General features: G+C 43.2%; 2 protein-coding genes across 2 annotated transcripts in view; one reads left to right on the forward strand and one right to left on the reverse strand.

The window, feature by feature from the left end:
* The window catches only part of CUNH17orf78 (chromosome unknown C17orf78 homolog), a 19,005-nt gene extending 15,969 nt beyond the window's left edge, over positions 1-3,036 (reverse strand). The window contains exons 1-3 of the mRNA XM_027774178.1: positions 2,979-3,036; positions 1,391-1,477; positions 648-893 (exon numbers count right to left, since the gene is read on the reverse strand). Coding sequence (XP_027629979.1) covers positions 648-893; positions 1,391-1,477; positions 2,979-3,036 — 391 coding nt within the window. The remainder of the gene's footprint in view (positions 1-647; positions 894-1,390; positions 1,478-2,978) is intronic.
* Positions 1-18,491, forward strand: part of ACACA (acetyl-CoA carboxylase alpha) — a 335,657-nt gene that overhangs the window by 32,972 nt on the left and 284,194 nt on the right. The gene's annotated exons all lie outside the window — the stretch shown is intronic.

An 18,491-nucleotide genomic window follows, 5' to 3' on the forward strand; every position in this document is an offset into this window, starting at 1 on the left:
ATCCCTACACCCTATCCCCATCCCTAACGCTAAAACTCTCCCTAAACCCTAAGCCTAAATAAGTGGGAAAGCACCCACTCAGGGAATGATCCTACCACAATTCTATCTTCATTTTTTCCTTCTTTTTGGATTTTGGGCACCATACATGTACTTGGCATGTTTCTAAAGCTACTGGGTTCAGGACTTGAACCACATAGTCGACCATGTAGGATCCAGTCACCTTAACTACCACACCACAGGTGGCCCTCATTTTTAGAGTATCACTGGACGGTAATACACTAAATTTATAATAGTGGTACTCTGAAGAATAGAGAACTGGAAGATTGAGACACAGGTGTAGGAGGGAGACTTGCTTTTCACTATTCATTTATGCTGTTTGAATATTTTTCTATGTGCATTAAAAATAAATTAGTAAAAAAATTGTCAAAAGAACCTCATCAGAAACGGAACTCATATGAAAATCACAGCATAGCAAGGCTAACAGGGACCTTAGAGATTAGAAAACTGATTCCCAGAGAGGACATAGATTTGCCCAGGGCGTGGATCACCTACTTTGTGGTGGGTGGCCTTAGCTGCCAAGCACCAGCTGCCTTCAAGCATGTCAAATGAAAGTTAGTGACTACCTCCATTTCCTTTTTCAGTCTCACCTTGGCCTTTTAGCATGGATCCAGTCTGAAACTTGGCTGTGAGAGTCAGGCGACACCTTGGAGAGGAAGAACTGTTCCCATGAGGAGCAGTAATGACTCTCAGGTTCTTCAGAATGTGCTTGACCTTTGGCTTTTTCTCTGAATATACAAGGTTGACTTTCACTTTGCTCTCAGAGCCAAGGCACTGCAGGGTAGCCACAGTCCAGTTTTGGGTGAATGTGGCCCTTTTGGCTTCTGTGTGCGTTTCTGGAAGGAGATGAGCCAGACAGAAAAATGAAGCTGGTTCTTATTCCGAATGTTACCTAGCCAACCCACTTCCATTTGCGACCCTTTACATTAAACTCCATTGTTGCACTTTGTCCTCCTTTTCGCTTATTTTTCCATCAGTATATGTTTATGGTGCTAAGTATACAAGTACTGCTTTTCTTCCTTTCTGCCATGGGCCCCATGAAGACAGCTGACTGCAGCAAATTCAGCACTAGGATGTTTTCTTTAAAGCAGAGAGGGTTAGGTGTGCCTCCCACTCTTTCTTCATCCCTTCTTCTTTGATTTATATAAGCATGACTTAGGTAATAATAGCTCGTTTAAAATTTGGTTTCCAGAAAACCTCCTGGTGAGAGTACATATCTTTAAAATCAGTTATTCAAGATCTGGAGTGGGAAGGAGGGGAGACAAGGCATCTTTTAAAGGTAAAAATTTCTTTGAAATGGCGAATTAATTTTCCACAAAGGGCCCATTCCTACCTTTCATAAGCAAATCCCTGATGCTTCTCACATCCTTTGGGAAGAGCCCAGGCAGCTGTTCTACTTGGCAACTGCTATCTCTGAGGGCTAAAGGAGGAGGAACACATGGTCAGAATTGACTGGATACTTATTCTTTAGAATTCTGGGTACTGGTATTTGGATGTGCCACCTTAAAAATGAAGGTAACATCGGGGTCAGTAGGTGGTGTGGAGGTTGAGGCAGGTAGATCCCACATGGGCAATTCCTTGGTTTGAGCCCTGGACCTAACAGCTTAAAAATTATGCCAGGCAGGTTCCAGCAGATGGTGTAATGGTTACATTGCTGGACTCCCACGTAGTCTACTGCAGTTCGAGTCTCAGACCTAGTGGCTTAACCCACGCCGGGCACTGGTGTGTGCATGTCCAAAATCCTGAGAGGAGAGTGAAGGAAAAGGGATTACAGTGTGGCCATCCCCCCAGGGGGTGATTTATCATTTTCTGTTTCTCTGTCTTTCCAGTGAGCATAATTACCCTATAGCAAAAACCTCTCTTAAAAAAATATATGCCAGGCATGCATTCGTACATGCCTAAAATCTGAGAGGAGAACGAAGGAGGGAGAATTGTGACATGGCCATCCCCCCAAGGAGTGATTTCTTCCTCTCCCTCTCTCTGTCTGTCTCTTTTCTCTCCAGCGAGTGCACACTTTACAGCAAAAACTAAATTAAATAAATAGATAAGTAAAAATATTAAAGCAACATCTTTTTTTTTTTTTTGGAGAGGTTTTTGCTATAGGGTGCGTGAGCTCTCCAAAAAGACAGAGAAAGACAGAGAGACAGAAAGCGAGAAATCACCCCCCAGGGGGGATGGCCACGCCGCAGTCCCTTCTCCTCCATTCTCCTCTCGGGATCTTGGGCACGCATGCACTTGTGCCTGGCATGAGTTTAAGCCGCCGGGTCCGGGACTCGAACCGCGGTCGACTACATGGGAGTCCAGCGACATAGCCATTATGCTAATTGCTGATCCCGTAAGCAACATCTTTTAAGGGGCTATGAATTTGGGAATCTCCAGTGACCATACTGAAGCTATGAGAGTACCCTCTAATAAAGCTATCTAATAAAGGATTTTTGCCCCCATCAGGCTCATGAACTCACCAGAGAGAGACTAAGACAGAGAGAGGGAAAGTGAGAAATCATTCCCTAGAGGGGATGGCCATGCAATCCCTTCTCCTCTGTTCTACTTTCGGGATTTAGGGCACACGCACATGTGCCCAGCACAATTTTGAAGTCCCTGGGTCTGGGACTCCAACCTTGGTCAGCCATGTGGAAGTCCAGTGCCTTCACCACCACTCCATCTACTGGCCCAGTTAAAGGACTTTTAATGTTAGTTACATGAACAAGACAGAAGAGTGTGTCACATTTTCTCAAGACTTCTCATCATGAAACAGCTATTTCTCTGACTTAAACAGTCCTGCATAGAGGCAAGAGGACACGTGGGATAACGTCTGAGAAGTATCATTTACCAGGTATTCGCTTTATCTGTGGACCAGGTCCCCAATGCTTTCTATACCTCTTTGTTGATTACCTGGAATATCAGGATGGGAAAATCCTTACCTTTCCTGTTGGCATCATAGGATGTGACGATGAGGCTGAAGACCAAGATGGTATCCATGTTAACCTGCATGCATGCTCATTGTAAAGACGGTCCACTACTGATCTGACACAGCCCCTAGGAACCTTGTCTCTAACTTCTTTCACTTCCCTGGCACTGAGTTTGACCCTGGGGAGTCTGGTTGTATCCTGATTATTTTGCCCCATTTCCTGAAGACCCAGAAATAGAGCTGATTGGAGAAAGGGCCAAGTCTGCTTATTAATGATTGACTAAGAAGATCTTCCCTTGACTTCACTGCTGGTGCCAACATAGAGTACTGTAATTACCTAGAGGTTTCCCTAGAGGAAAGGGTATAAACATAGAGATATGCTTTTAAGTACTTGCAGATAGACACGTAGCCATTCATATGCATGCTCATGACACAAGCACATGGCTTTATACACTGACATAAAGAGATAGAGAGATTTCTATTAGGGAGTGTAATTTCTAGAATAGAGCAGGAAACAGATTGAGTAAGCCTATGAATTACATTGGAGAGAGCACTAGACTAGGAATAATAGATTAAAATTCTAGTATGGGCCCTGTTATCATTATTTTTTTTTTTTTTGGAGAGATTTTTACTGTAGGGCGTGTGCGCTCGCCAGACAGACAGAGAGAGACATAGAGACAGAAAGCGAGAAATCACCCCCCAGAGGGGATGGTCACGCCGCAATCCCTTCTCCTCCATTCTCCTCTCGGGATCTTGGGCACGCACGCACACGCGCCTGGCGTGAGTTTTAAGCCACCGGGTCCGGGACGTGAACCGCGGTCGACTACGTGGGAGTCCAGCGACATAGCCATTACGCTAACTGCTGGTTCCCATCATTATTTTATTATTATTTTATTACTTAAATTTTATTTTTTTGTGGAGCCAGCAGGTGGCATGGTGGTTAAGGGCACTGGATTTCCACATGGCCAACCAGGGTTCAAGTCCTAGACCTGGCAGCTTGCTTTCTCACTTTCTCTCTCTCTCACTCTGTCCCTCTCTGGTCAAAATTTAAAAAATAATAATGCATAAATAAAATTAAATAAGTCTTTAAAATAAAAATAAATTTTGCATGTGCTTGCCAGAGAGAGAGAGACAGAAAGAGAGAAAGAGACAGAAAGTGAGAAAGCAAGCACACGCTAGGGGAGATGGCCACACCACAATCCCTTCTCCATTCTCCTCTCAGGGTTTTGGGCATGCACACACAGGGTTTTTCAAGCTGCTGGGTCCAGGACTCAAACCACACAGTTAGCTACATGGGATTTAGCTGCCTTAACCACCATACCACCAGCTGGCCCAAGGCCCTGTTATTAACTATGATATATCACCTTGAGAAAATTGCTTGACTTTTTCTACTCTGTAAATTAGAGCTCCAATGAAATGATATCTAGAATTCACCCACATATATATGCACAAACTCTCACGAGAACAGATAAACTTACTGTGTTTTGCATATATTCACACTCTTAAATAGTGATATGAGTATGGGTAGACAACATTCCTATGACTATTAGTCTGAGAGTGGGTGAGGAAGAGCTAAAGACAGTAGGGGGGTGGGACCAGCAGATGGTATAATGGTTATGTCACTGGACTCCCATGTAGTCAACCATGGTTTGAGTCCCGGACTCAGAGGCTTGAAACTCATGCTGGGTGCATGTGCATACATGCCCCAAATCCTGAGAGTAGAGAAGGGATTGCAGCATAGCCATCCTCCTGGGGGGTGATTGCTTGCTCTCTGTCTCTCTGGTGAGCACATGTGCCCTACAACAAATATATCTCTTAAAAAAAAAGAGAGACTAGGGGGTGAAGGTTGGCTGTGTAGCCTAGTGGCTAAAGGAGCCAGATCCCACATGGCCAACGAAAGTTCAGGTCCTGGTGGCTTGAAAAACATGCCATGTACAAGTATGTGTGTGGGGGCCAAAATCCCAACAGGCTGGAGAAATGGAAGAGAAGGGACTGCAATGCGACCATGCCCCAATGAGGGGTGCTTTCTCCTTCTCCCTTTCTCTTTCTTTTGTCTCTGGTGAGTGCACGTGTCTCTGGCAATTAAACGGAAAAAGAAAAAGAAATGAAGATCTGCTCAGATCCACCCCTAAGTCCAGAACCTCTATAGTCTTTCTGCTCATTGGGGGGCTGGCAGGTGGCGTGGTGGTTAAGGGCACTTGACTCCCACATGGTCGACTGTGGTTCGAGTCCCAGACCTGGTGGCTTGCTTTCTTACTTTCTCTCTCTCTGGTCAAATTAAAAATAAATAAATAAATAAAATTAAATAAAATTATTCAGAAGGGATGGCCATGCCGCAATCCCTTCTCCTCCATTCTCCTCTCGGGATCTTGGGCACGCACGCACACGCACCCAGCGTGGGTTTTAAGCCACCAGGTCCGGGACTCCAACCATGGTCGACTGACTATGTGGGAGTCCAGGGACATAGCCATTATGCTAACTGCTGGTTCTCAAATAAAATTATTCTTTAAAAAAAGAAATACACTTCATTGGAGCCAACATGTAACATGGGTTTAGCTATGCATGAACAGGTTCTGGGCTGAAACTGAGAGGGAACTTGGTTTAAGACCCTTTACAGAGGGAGATCATTAGATTTTTAATCAGATAATTGAAATACCACCCTGTTTCTTTTTTTATAATTATTTATTTAATATTATTTATTTATTCATTTATTTAAATTTGACCAGAGAGAGACACAAAGAGGGAAAATGAGAAAGCAAGCCACAGTTTCCGGGACGCAAACTGTGTTCGGCCACGTGGGAATGTCCAGCGCCTTAACCACCATGCTACCTGCTGGATCTACCACCCCGCTTTCTAGTACTTAAGTACAGCTTGAAATTGGCTACATTGCACATCAAGGGAAGTCTTGGTGGAGAGACATAAAGGGAAGAGATGTCACTGAAGGACAGAACGTTGCCTGAAATATGAAGGGAGGAAGTGACAAGCTGAGCATCCGACCCCAGCGCCTTTCATTCTTGCATTCAACAAGTGTTTGTGGAGGGCCTGCTGTGTGTCAGGCACTGTTCTAACAGTGAGCAATACTAAGACCCAAAACAAAGAAGACAAAGAGCAACGTCTATGTCCTCATGAAACAATGAGAAACAGACAATAAGCATGGTTGAAAAATAAAATGGTGTGGAAGTGCTGTTGATAAACAATATACAAATACATAAGGTAACTAAATACTATGATATTTGCTATAAAGAAAAGGGTGATGCAGTGAAGGATTACTGGCAGAGATCACTTTAATTAGGGTGGTCAAAGACGACTTCCCCGAGAAAATGCCATCTAAGCTAAGTTCATCACAGGAGCCAAGAGAGGAGAGTATTTCAAGGAAGGAGTGGTCAGTTGGTCAAATGCTGAGAGGTTGTATGTAGGGAGGACAGAATATCCACTGGCTCTGGCCATTTTCTAAGAGCATTTCCAGTGGAGCCCTAAAAGTGGAAGGGTGTTGAGAGGGAATTGGAGGTAAAGAAGCGTAGCTAACTTTTTCAAGTTTTGCTCCAACAGAGCAGAGAAATGAGACCACTGACTAGAGGAAACATAGATGTCTCAAATCTTTATTGATTCTGTTCTTTTTTTTCCTCTATAGTTGCTGGATTGTCTTAGCACAGGAGGTGGCTATGGCAGAATAAAAGGCTCCATTGCCCTCTTTGGGTTTCATTATTTTTGCTTACTAGTCCCTTAACATGATTATGATTCTCTGCGCCCCTTCAATATCAGACCTTTACCCTCTGTTGTTCTAGTTGACATTTTAAATGTTTAGTTCCTAGATGCCACGTTACAATGCTGCCCCCTTGGAGTGGGAGTAGGAATGGATCTGAAGGCTCGTTGTTCTCATCCTGTGTCACAAGGTGGCAGAAGAGCTCACTTTCCCCAGCAGAGACCTTAATGCTTGACCAAAGCTGACGCAGATGTTTTATCAACTCTCAGATCCTGAGGTTCGAAAGTCAGCATGCAAGTGGGACAGGCCATATCACAGAGTACAAAGAAGTGGGAGAACTGTAACCCAGCAGTAAAGAAATAGACCCAGAACTATTTCTTTCCTATTAGAAGTTTTTTTGTTGTTGTTGTTTTTGTTTTTCTGAGAGATTTTTGCTATAGGGCGCATGTGCTCGCCAGACAGACAGAGAGAGACAGAGAGACAGAAAGCGAGAAATCACCCCCCAGGGGGGATGGTCACGCCGCAATCCCTTCTCCTCCATTCTCCTCTCGGGATCTTGGGCATGCATGCACACGCGCCCGGTGTGAGTTCTAAGCCACCGGGTCCGGGACACGAACCGCGGTCGGCTACGTGGGAGTCCAGCGACATAGCCATTACGCTAACTGCTGGTTCCCTCCTATTAGAAGTTTTGACGGACTTTTTTTTTTTTTTTTTAGAAGTTTTTGTGCTTGCTGGAGAGACAGAGAGAGACGGAGAGATAGAAAGCGAGAAATCATCCCCCGGGGGGATGGCCACACCGCAATCCCTTCTCCTCCATTCTCCTCTCGGGATCTTGGGCATGCATGCACATGTGCCCAGTGTGAGTTTAAGCCACTGGGTCCGGGACTCGAACCACCGTCAACTACATGGGAGTCCAGTGACATAGCCATTACACCGACTGCTGGTCCCATGTTTTGACGAACTTTCTAAGGGTTTGGAATATCTGTAGAGAAGATCCTCCTTCTGATTTCTTTTCCTACAATAAATACATCAAATTTAGAAGGAAAAAACTGTAACATAAGTGAGTTTTACAATGTGTGCAATTTCAAGATATGATCTTTGGACATAGGGGCAAAATTAGAACTGAATGGATGAATCAAATCAGAGTGGGTCTGTAGGAGTAGCTGACAGAAGCCAAGAGGTCTACCTAGGTTCTGTATAGATTCGATTTTGTAATGGACTAAACAACTTTGAGCAAGTCACTTAACTTCTTTGAGCCTCTGTTTTGATTTCTTTAAGTTGGACAACATGATTTCCAAGACCTCTTCCAGTTCTAAAATGATCTTACCTCCTCACTATGCTACTCTTCTCTTCAGGGTATATGCTTTTTGCTCATTTGTTTGAGTTTATTAAATTAATTTTTTCGGCGGGCCAGCAAATGGCATAGTGGTTACGTCACTAGGACTCCCACATGGCCGACCATCATTCGAGTCCCAGACCCAGTGGCTTCAAACTCATGCCAGGTGCATGTGCATGTGTGCCCAAGATCCTGGAACGAGAACAGAAGAGAAAGGATTGTAGTGTGGCCATCCCCACGGGGGGGGGGGGATTTCTCACTTTGTCTCTCTGACAAATACATGTGCCCTATGGCAAAAATCTTTCCTCCCTCCCAAAATTTTGTTTTTTTCTTTTCTTCAGATTTTTGTCATAGGGTGTGTGTGTTTGCCAGAGAGAGAGGGGGAAAGTGAGAAATCACCTTCCAGGGGAGGAGGGCCATGCTATGATCCCTTCTCCTCCATTCTCCTCTAGGGATATTGGGCATGTGTGTAAACTCACCTGCCACATTTTTTAAGCTGCCAGGCCTGGACCTCAAATAGTAGAGCTGGCCATGTGGGATCCAGCACCTACCACACCACCTGCTGGCCTGCCAATTTTTTTTTTTTTAATTTGCCAAAGGGCATGTGCACTTGCCAGCAAGAGTAGAGAAAAGGAGAAGGAGAAAGCACCCACCCCTTGATGGGACGTGATCATGCCACAATCTCTTCTCTTCTACTTGTCCATCTTGTTGGGGTTTGGGTCACGATATGCGCAAGTTCGGCATGTTTTTCAAGTCTCTGGGGCCTGGGCTCAAACTGGCTCCCTCAACCACCAGGCCACGGGACCTGTCCTATTTTTAAAAAAATTATTATTATTATTTTTTTTTGCTAGAGGGTATGTGTACTTGCCAGAGACAGAAAGAGAGAAAGGGAGAGGGGGAAAGCACCCCTCATGGGCAGTGGTCACACTGTAATCCCTTTTCTTCAATTTCTTCATTCTGTTGGAACCATGGACATTCACACACATGCATATGGTGTGTTCTTCAGGCTGCCAGGCCAGAATTTAAACTGTAGTTGGCCATATGAGATCCAGTTCCTTAACCACCAGGTCACAGGCTGGCATCTTACTTTAAATTTTCTGTTGTGCAATATATAATACATATGGAAGAGCATATAGAACATAAGTGCATTTTAAATAATAATAATAATACTGATGGGGCCAGCAGGTGGTGCGGTGGTTAAGGTGCTGGACACTCCCACATGGCTGACCACGGTTCGAGTCCTGGACCTGGTAGTTTGCTTACCCTTTCTCTCTCTTTCTCTGTCTCTCACTAGTCAAATTTAAAAAAAAAAAAAGATAATAATACTGATGAGGTGACTGCTATGTAACTATCAACTGAATTAAGAAATTAAACATTGCCAGCATCATAGAAGCTGTTTATATGTCTGTTTTTATTTTTTTAATAATTTATTATTATTATTTTTCAATTTTCCTATAGCGCACATGCACTTACCAGAGAGACAGAGAGAAAGTGAGAAAGCAAGGTGCCAGGTCCGGGACTTGAACCACATTTGGCCATGTGGGAGTTTAACACCCTAACTGCCATGTCACCTGCTGGCCCCACATGTCTGTTTTTCTGATCACATTCCTTTATTCCTCCTATCATTATTTTTTCATGCTTTGTAAAAATAGCAAACTATCTGGACTTGCTGGTGATGTGGTTGAGGCAGCTGGATCTCATATGGCTAGCTGCATGGTTGGAATCCTAGACCCCGTGGTTTGAAAAATATGCTGGGCGCATGTGCATCTATACCCAAAATCTCTAGAAGAGAATGGGAGAGAGGGAGTTGCAGTGTGGCCATTCCACCAGGGGGAGCTTTTTTATTCTCTCTCTCTCCCCCTTCCCAATGGGCACATGCACCCTCTAGCAAACTTTTTTTAAAAAAGTGAACAACAACAAAATAGTGAATTATTTATGCATGTATCACAAAGATTACTTTGCACAATTTTTCCTGCTTCTGAACATTATATAAATGAAATTATATTTATTATAGAGTAAAATTTTTTATTAGATACAACACAAAGTGAATACACCTTGGTAATTAGTACCCCAGAAATTCCTATTAGGAGAGGTTTCTCCTAATCACTACCTATCATCAGGAAAAACTGTTATCCATATTCTTACCACCATAAGTGAGTTTTACCTATTTTCATAACAGGATATATATATATATATATCATACTCTTATGGGTGGCTTTTTATGTATTTTTTGCTCAATGTTATGTTCATAAATTCATCTCTATTGCTTCATGTAGCCATTGTTTGTTCATTCTCATTGCTTTATACTACTTTTTAAAATAATTATTTAACTTTATTTATTTTATTTTGACTAGAGAGGGACAGAGAGAGAAAGAGAGAAAGAGGGAGAGAGCAAGCTACCAGGTCCAGGATTTGAACCGTTGTCGGCCACGTGGGAGTTCAGCACTCTTAATCACCATGGCACCTGCTGACTTGCTTATACTACTTCTTTCTGTGAATCTACTGCAATATATTTATCCTATTGCTGAGAAACATTTGTATTGTTTCCAGTTTTTGCTCATAATGAAAATGTTCTTGGGACAAGCAGTTGGTGTAATGGCTATGTCACTGGACTCCCACGTAGTTGACCATGGTTTGAGTCCTGGACCCAGTGGCTTAAACTCATTCCAGGGGCATGTGCACGCGTGCCCAAGATCCCGAGAGGAGAATGCAGGAGAAGGGATTGCGGTATGGCCAGCCCCCTTGGGGGGTGATTTCTCACTTTCTGTCTCTCTTTCTCTCTCTGTCTTTCTGATGAGTACACACCCCCTATGGCAAAAACCTCTCTAAAAAAAAGAGAAGAAAATGTCCTTGGGACACATTTGAAACTTTTCTCCAGGGTATAAATCCAGAAGTAGAAGCTGGTTAAGCTAGTTATAGGGCATACAGAGTATATTCAGCTTTACTGATTAATGGCGAGCTGTTTTCTGAGGGGTTGTCCTCACACTCTCACTTGCAGTATATGAAAGTTCCTGTTGTTCCACATCCTTGCCAAAGGGGCCAAAGAACTTTTCCAGTGTGGCGCAACAACGAACCCGAGCAAGGCCAGATATAACCTCACAGTGCCAATTCTTTGGTGTTCCCAGAGGCTCAGGCCACAGTCCTTTGCTTTCTCCAAGTAAGAGTAAAGGATTCAGATTATCTCTAGGCCCCTGATCGCATGCTTTGCTACCCTGGGAGTAGTGGAGGCAGGAAGTAAATCTAATAACGTAATAAGTCCTAAATCAAGTGTGTATCCGTAGAGCATTTCGTTCTTCCACTGAGCACTAGTAGGAAATGGCAGGTAGGAGACACGGAGGGGAAGGAGAAAGTAACATGTTCTGTATACCTGTTATGTTCCAAGCTCGTGCTAGAATCTTTACATTTTGTTTGCATCATTTAGTTCAAAGCACCACTTCAGAAAGTGGGTTTTATATCTCAATTCAGTACACAAAGAAACTGAGGCCCAAAAAGGGAGTCACTTGTTCAAGGTCACAGAGCTAATTAGTAAGAGCTCAGTTATTATTTATCTTTTTAGGAAGTTTTAGACTTAGGGTACATGTGCTCACCAGAGAGAAAGAGAGAGAGACAGTGAGAGGGAAAGTGAGAAATCACCCCACAGTTCATTCTCTTCCATGCTCTTGGGAAGGGGAGGTATGGAGGTGCCTGCCCTATGGCAAAAAACATTGTCCTCTCGTGATTTGGGGCATGTGTGTACAAATGCCTGGCATGATTTTTTTTTTTTTTTGAGAGGTTTTTGTTATAGGGCCTGGCATGGATTTTAAGCCAGGGGTCTGGGACTTGAATTGCTGTCAGCCATGTGGGAGTCCTAGTGATGTAACTTCTATGCCATCTGCTAGTCAAATGGCGTAGAGCTCAAATTCTTCACAGTGCAGAGCACAGCAAATGCAGTCTCTGATGCTCTTGAGGTATCTTTGGTTTAGAATGCCAATACCAAGAATCAGTTCTCAGTTCCGCTCGCCTGTATTTACCCCAAAAATTATGATACTTAATTGATTTTGGCCATATCATTAATTGATTTCACTTAGATTAATTTCTTTTTAATGTCTTTATTCTTTCCTTTTTTAAAAAAAAATTATTGGGAGGACCAGCAGTTGGCGTAACAGCTATGTCACTGGACTCCCATGTAGTCAGCCATGGTTCGAGTCCCGGAGCCGGTGGCTTAAACTCATGTCAGGTGCTTGTGCATGCATGCCCAAGATCCTGAGAGGAGAATGGAGGAGAAGGGATTGTGGTGTGGCTATCCCCCCTGGGGCGTGATTTCTCGCTTTCTGTCTCTCTGTCTCTCTCTCTGTCTTTCTGGTGAGTGCATGGGCCCTATAGCAAAATACCCTAAATATATATATATATATATATGGTCTGGCAGGTGGCGTGTTGGTTGGGGGCGCTAGACTCCTACATGGCCGATCATGGTTTGAGTCCCAGACCTGGCAATTTGCTTTTTTACTTTCCCTCTCTCTTGCTCTGTCCCCCTCTGGTCAAATTAAAATAATATAAAAGTTAAATAAAATAATTCTTTTTAAGAAATTTCTTTCTTTTTTTTGTTAGGGAGAGAGAAAAAAAGAAAGAAAAAGAGCCAGAAAGAGAGATAGGCACTCCCAACAGGGTCTTCGTGCTGTGATCCAACCTCAGCCTCAGCCTGCCAGGACCATGAGAACACATGTGTGTGCCTAATGTGAACAAGGGGACCTTCAGCATGAACTCAGGACCTTCCCATGTGGTGTCAGTATTGCATAGCATTGGGTTACTGCTGTGCCATGGCAGCTGGCCTGTATCCTTTCTTCCTCTTCTTTTCTTTTTTTAAGATTTTACCATAGGGCATGTGTGCTTGCTAGAGAGACAAAGAGACAGAGAGGGGAGGTAAGAAATCAGCACCCCAGGGATGGTCATGCTGCAATCCCTTCTCTTCCATTTTCCTCTGGGGATTTTGGAAATGCATGCACATGTGTTTGTCTGATTTTCAAGCCACAGGGTCAGGACTCAAACTGCGCAAATGGCTACGTGGGAATCCAGCGCCTTAACCACTACACCACCTGTTGGTCCACCCCCCTTTTGTTCTCATTAAGAACACTGAGCACATTTGCTCAGCAGGCCCACTGAGAAGCAAGACTTGTATTGGGGAGGTAGCTTTTGAAAGCTATCTATTATTGATAGCTTTCTATCTGTAGGTCTAGGGCGTTAACCAGAAATAAGATTTTTTTTTGAGAGAGAGAAGTTTTTGCTATAGGGTGCGTGCGCTCACCAGAAAGACAGAGAGAGATAGAGAGAGAGAAAGTGAGAAATCCCCCCCCCCCCGGGGGTATGACCATGCCACAATCCCTTCTCCTCATTCTCCTCTCAGGATCTTGGGCATGCACATGTGCTTGGCATGAGTTTAAGCCACCAGGTCCAGGACTCGAACCGCGGTTGACTACATGGGAGTTCAGCCACAAAGACATTATGCCAACTACTGGTCCCACAGAAATTAGATTTTTAAAAAGACAATGATATTGTGAAATTATGTGGCCCAAAAAACAATCTATAGGAAAAAATTTAAGACTAACTGAAAAGGATAAAAAGAAGTAGAATGATGGCCTAGTTGATTTGCATGTGTGTGTGTGTGTGTGTGTGTGTGTGTGAGACTTAAATGGCTCTATAAAAATGAATATTTAGGGGCCAGCCAGTGGTGTGGTGGTTAAGAGAGTTGGGTCTCACATGGTCATCTGCATGGTTCAAATACTGGGCCTGGTGGCCTGAAAATACGCCAGGTACAAGTGCAAGTGTGGGTACATACACACTCCAAATCCCAAGAGGAGAATAATAGAGAAGAGATTGTGGAATGGCCATTTCCCTAGAGGTGATTTCTCATTTTCCCTCCATCTCTATCTTTGGTGAGTTCATATACCCTATAGCAAAACCAAAATTAATAATAATTTTTTCTTTATTCATAATAGAGTCTGAACATGTACACATGAGTGAGAGAGGAAGAGAGAGAAAAGAGCACCCTTCACAGGGTCTGATCATGCTTCAGTTTCCTTCCTCCAGTCCTCCACTCATTGGATCTTAAGTATTTGTGCAAACGTCAGGTGTGTTTCAGGCTCCCTGGGCTGGAGTTTCAAATCACAGTTGCCACATGGGACCTGGCTTCCCTTGAGCAGCACATTACTGCTGTGCCATGAACCTGGCCCCTACAGAAATTATTAATTTTTTTCATTTGCCGAGAACATGTGTGCTCACAGAAAGAGATAGAGAGACAGAGAGAAAAAGCACCCTGCAATGGAACAAGGTCATGCCACAATATCTTGCCCTCCATTTCTCCATCCTGTCAGGATTTGGGGCACACATGTACATGTTTTCAAGCCATGGAGGCCAGGATTTGAACTGCTTACATTAACCATGTTAGATCCAGTTCCCTTAATGATCAGATCACAGGGCTAACCCTAATGTTGTATTTTCTTCCTTATTATGGTTCGTTGTAATAACAGTGAGACTGGGGGTATTTGAGGAAGACATTGCAGACTTAAACGTGAAGTAGGAAAAAACCTGAGTCTGGTGTAGAAGTAATGAAGATACTAAAGAAGTTTGAGAGAAGTTAAGGACAGAGGCAGGAAATAAACTTGTCAGGAGTACTATTATGGGTTTAGAGGAGAGCAAAGTCAGAAATGGGTAGGTTTTTGTTTTTGTTTTTGTTTTTGAGAAATTTTAGCTATAAGGGTGCATGCATTTGCCAGAGAGACGAAGAGATAGAAAGTGAGAAATCATCCCTCCCAGGAGGGGTTGTCACGCCGCAGTCCCTTCTCCTCTTGGGATTCTGGGCACACACTCACATGTACCTGGTGTGAGTTTTAAGCTGGGTCTGGGGCTCAAACTGCAGTTGACTATATGGGGGTCTAGTGACATAATCATCATACCAAGAACTGGGTAGACTGTAAAGATGACCAATATAAAGTGTCATAATCCCAGGACTGCACAGAACCTAAATTAGCCATTTTGTCCATCTTCCTGCCTTTACAGAAGAGGACCTTGGGCCAGCCCAGTAGCCTAATGGTTAAGGGAACAGATTCGGTATGGTCGACCCCGATTGAATTCTGGCCCCCAAGGCTTGAAAAACATGCCAGGCACGTGTGTGTATGTGCCCTCAATCCTGACAGAATGCAGAAATGGAGAAGAGATTGTGATATGATTGAATGCCTTGGGATGTTCTTCCTTATCTCCCTACCCTCCTCCCCATCTCTCTGTGGTTAGTACACAGGCCTATTGCCAAAAAAAAAAAAAAAAAAAAAAAAAAAAAAGCCCTTTAAACTTTTTCCAGTATTTAGTATGTAGAACTTAGAGATTAAAATGTATATGTACATTGGCGATGTCATGGAGGAAGAAGCTAAGACTTTGTAACTGCTCAAAGTGTAGATAGGGATTGGAAATGTTTGTGATTGTATAATAAGGAGAGAGGGGAACTGAAATGCCACGTGGAAACCCAAATACTCATTTGAAAACTCTTGTGTTCATGTGAAAACATTGTGGGGGATCTCTACTGTGAATGCTGTCCTTCATTGTGAAATCCTACCTTTCATCATCCAGAGCCAGACTTATAAAGTGGCTTCCCTGAGGACATTTTCTGACCATATGGTTTGAAGTTCCCTCAGGCTCTTAACTGTGGACAAACCTGAATGGTTAACCAGAGCAATGAGACATAGTGTTCAGATTTAGGAATTCTTGTCTTATTTTTCTTTTATTTCATGACTGGAGCTACAGTGTTGAGCAAGTCATTGACTTTCTTGGTGAATTCTGTTCATCCGTAAAGCAGCTAAGTGTCCTGCTGGAGGGTTTGCCTCCTAGAGACAGTGTGAAGACGGATAAGCAGACATCAGGAGCAGAGTGGCCTCTCAGGTACAGAGCTAATCTTTATTTCAGTCAATGAAGTACTTACTAATATTTATACCTTTGCCTTCTCTGGGAGATATAAAAGGGGGGCACCAAATTGTAAGAGTTCTCTCTGCCTTCAAGATTATTAAAATTCAGCCAGAAAGCTACAACTAATTTGTACATAGAAAAATATAGCTTAATTAAATACTGAATCATGTGGCAGTAACCATATTGCTACAGGAATGCAGAAGAGAGTGAAATCAGTGGCAACTGGATAAGTAAAGGAGATGCTGGAGAAAATGGGACTTATGAGGACTAGAAAAAGTCAGGAAAAAGGAGGAAAGTAGGACAAGTTTGTCAGGGTAAGCAAAGGTATAGGAGAAAAATAAGCAGGGCAAATGCTAGATGCCAAACTGGAGTGTAAATATTGGGGGTCGGTGGGAAATAACATTCTGGCATTTCCTCTGTCCCGTGTTCTAAAGGTTGATCACTGACCTTGCTACTTCATGGAATTTGAAACCATGGTCAAACAGCCACCAGAACAGGGGGCTCTTCATGACTCTATTTTTCTTTTATGATATTTTCTTGGGCCAGCAGTTGGCATGGTGGTTAAAGTGTTTGACTCACACATGGATGACCATGGTTCAAGTCTGGGACCTAGTGGCTTGCTAACTTTCTCTCTCTCTCTCTCGGTCTCTCTCTGGTGAGCATACATCCCCTATAGCAAATTTAAAGAGTTAATAAATTAAATAAATAATTATTTAAAAGATATTTTCTTTCCTCTGTTGATTTGACTCAAGCCTAAACTGACTTTCTTGTCCTGGAAATGCAAGTGTAAGAGGCATTGTTGTTCAACAGAGACTCTGGCAGCAAAGAGGGGAACAAAAATGATAAAGGGCAAAACTATTCTCATACTTCAGGGTAAATAATTATCAGGGTTGCTTAAAATTTTTTTTCAGGCTAGGAGTCTGAGTTTATTTTTTAAGAGATTTTTGTAGGGCTAGCAGGTAGTGTGGTGGTTAAGCCACATGACTGACCATGTCTGAGTCCTGGACTTGGAAGCTTGTTTCCCTACTTTCCCTTTCTCTCTCTCTCTGTCTCTCTCTAGTCAAATTAAACAAATAATAATGATAATAAATGAAATAAAATAATTCTTTTAAAAAATAGAAAGCAAGAAATCCCCCCCAGAAGGGATGGCCAAGCTGCAATCCTTTCTCCTCCATTCTCCTCTTAGGATCTTGGGCACACATGCACACGCGCCTGGTGTTGAGTTTTAAGCCACTGCTCAAACTACCACCACTCAAAACTATGGTCGTAACCATTATATATCTGCTGGTCCCAGGAATCTGAATTTTTTTTAAGAATTATTTTATTTAACTTTATTTATTTATATTTTTTAATTTGACCAGAGAGGGATGGAGTAAGAGAAAAAAAAAAAGAGAAAAGCAAGCCTCCAGGTCAAGGAGTTGAACCTTGGTTGACCATGTGGGAGTCCAGTGCCTTCAACCACCATGCCACCTTCCAGCCCCCCAGGAATCTGAAACGTTAACAAACAGTCCCCGCGTTTCTGTTTTAGGCAATCAGTGGAACATACTTGGAAAAATACTGCCCTAGAGTTGACAAGAAAGTGCCAAATGCAGCTGGCTACACAGTGGCACATACATGTTTATATATACCCAAGTATCTATTTTTGAGAATTTATCCTCTCCCATCCGTGTCTCTTACATATTTACATGGCTATTGGGACCAGCAGTTGGCTTAATGGCTTTGTCACTGGACTCCCATGCAGTCGACTGCGGTTCGAGTCCCGGACCCAGTAGTTTAAACTCACACTGGGCACGTGTGTGTGTATGCCCAAGATCCCAAAAGGAGAATGGAGGAGAAAGGATTGTGGCATGGCCATCCCCCCTGGGGGGTGATTTCTCACTTTCTGTCTCTGTCTCTCTCTGTCTTTCTTGCTAGTGCACCCACAATATAGAAAACGACAACAACAAACCTCTCCATATGCACATGGCTATCATCTAAGGAGATGTAGACACTATTTTAGTGTGTTAGTAGTCAACTTTAAGCCAGGGGTCTCTCAGACTTAACTCATAGTAGTATGTACTAATTTTATTGTTGGAATGTAGCTGGGTTGCTCAGGGTCCCCAAAACCATTAGACAGCCTTTTTTTTTTTTCAAGTATGAAGGAGCCAGCAGATGGTTTAGTGGTTACATCTCTGGACTCCCATATGGCTGACCATGGTTCAAGTCCTGGACTTGGTGGCTTGAAAATCACACTGGGCATGTGTGCATACATGCCTAAGATCCCAGGAAGAGAATGGAGAAGGAATTGTGGTGTGGCCATCCCCGGGGAGTGATTTCTCACTCTCTCTCTCTTGCTGTGTCTGTCTGTCTCTCTCTGGTGAGCACATGTGCCATAAGGCTAAAACCTCTCAAAAATTATTTAATTTTATTAATTATTATTATTATTATTATTATTATTAACTTGACCAGAGAGAGAGAGAGAGAGGGAGGGAAAGTGAGGACGCAAGCTGCCAGGTCTGGGTTTGAACCGTGGTTGGTCATGTGGGAGTCTGGGGCCTCAACCACCAAAACACCTACTG

Source organism: Tupaia chinensis, unplaced genomic scaffold, assembly GCF_000334495.1.
Source record: "Tupaia chinensis unplaced genomic scaffold, TupChi_1.0 Scaffold000407_4, whole genome shotgun sequence".
In the NCBI taxonomy this organism is placed as follows: domain Eukaryota; kingdom Metazoa; phylum Chordata; class Mammalia; order Scandentia; family Tupaiidae; genus Tupaia; species Tupaia belangeri.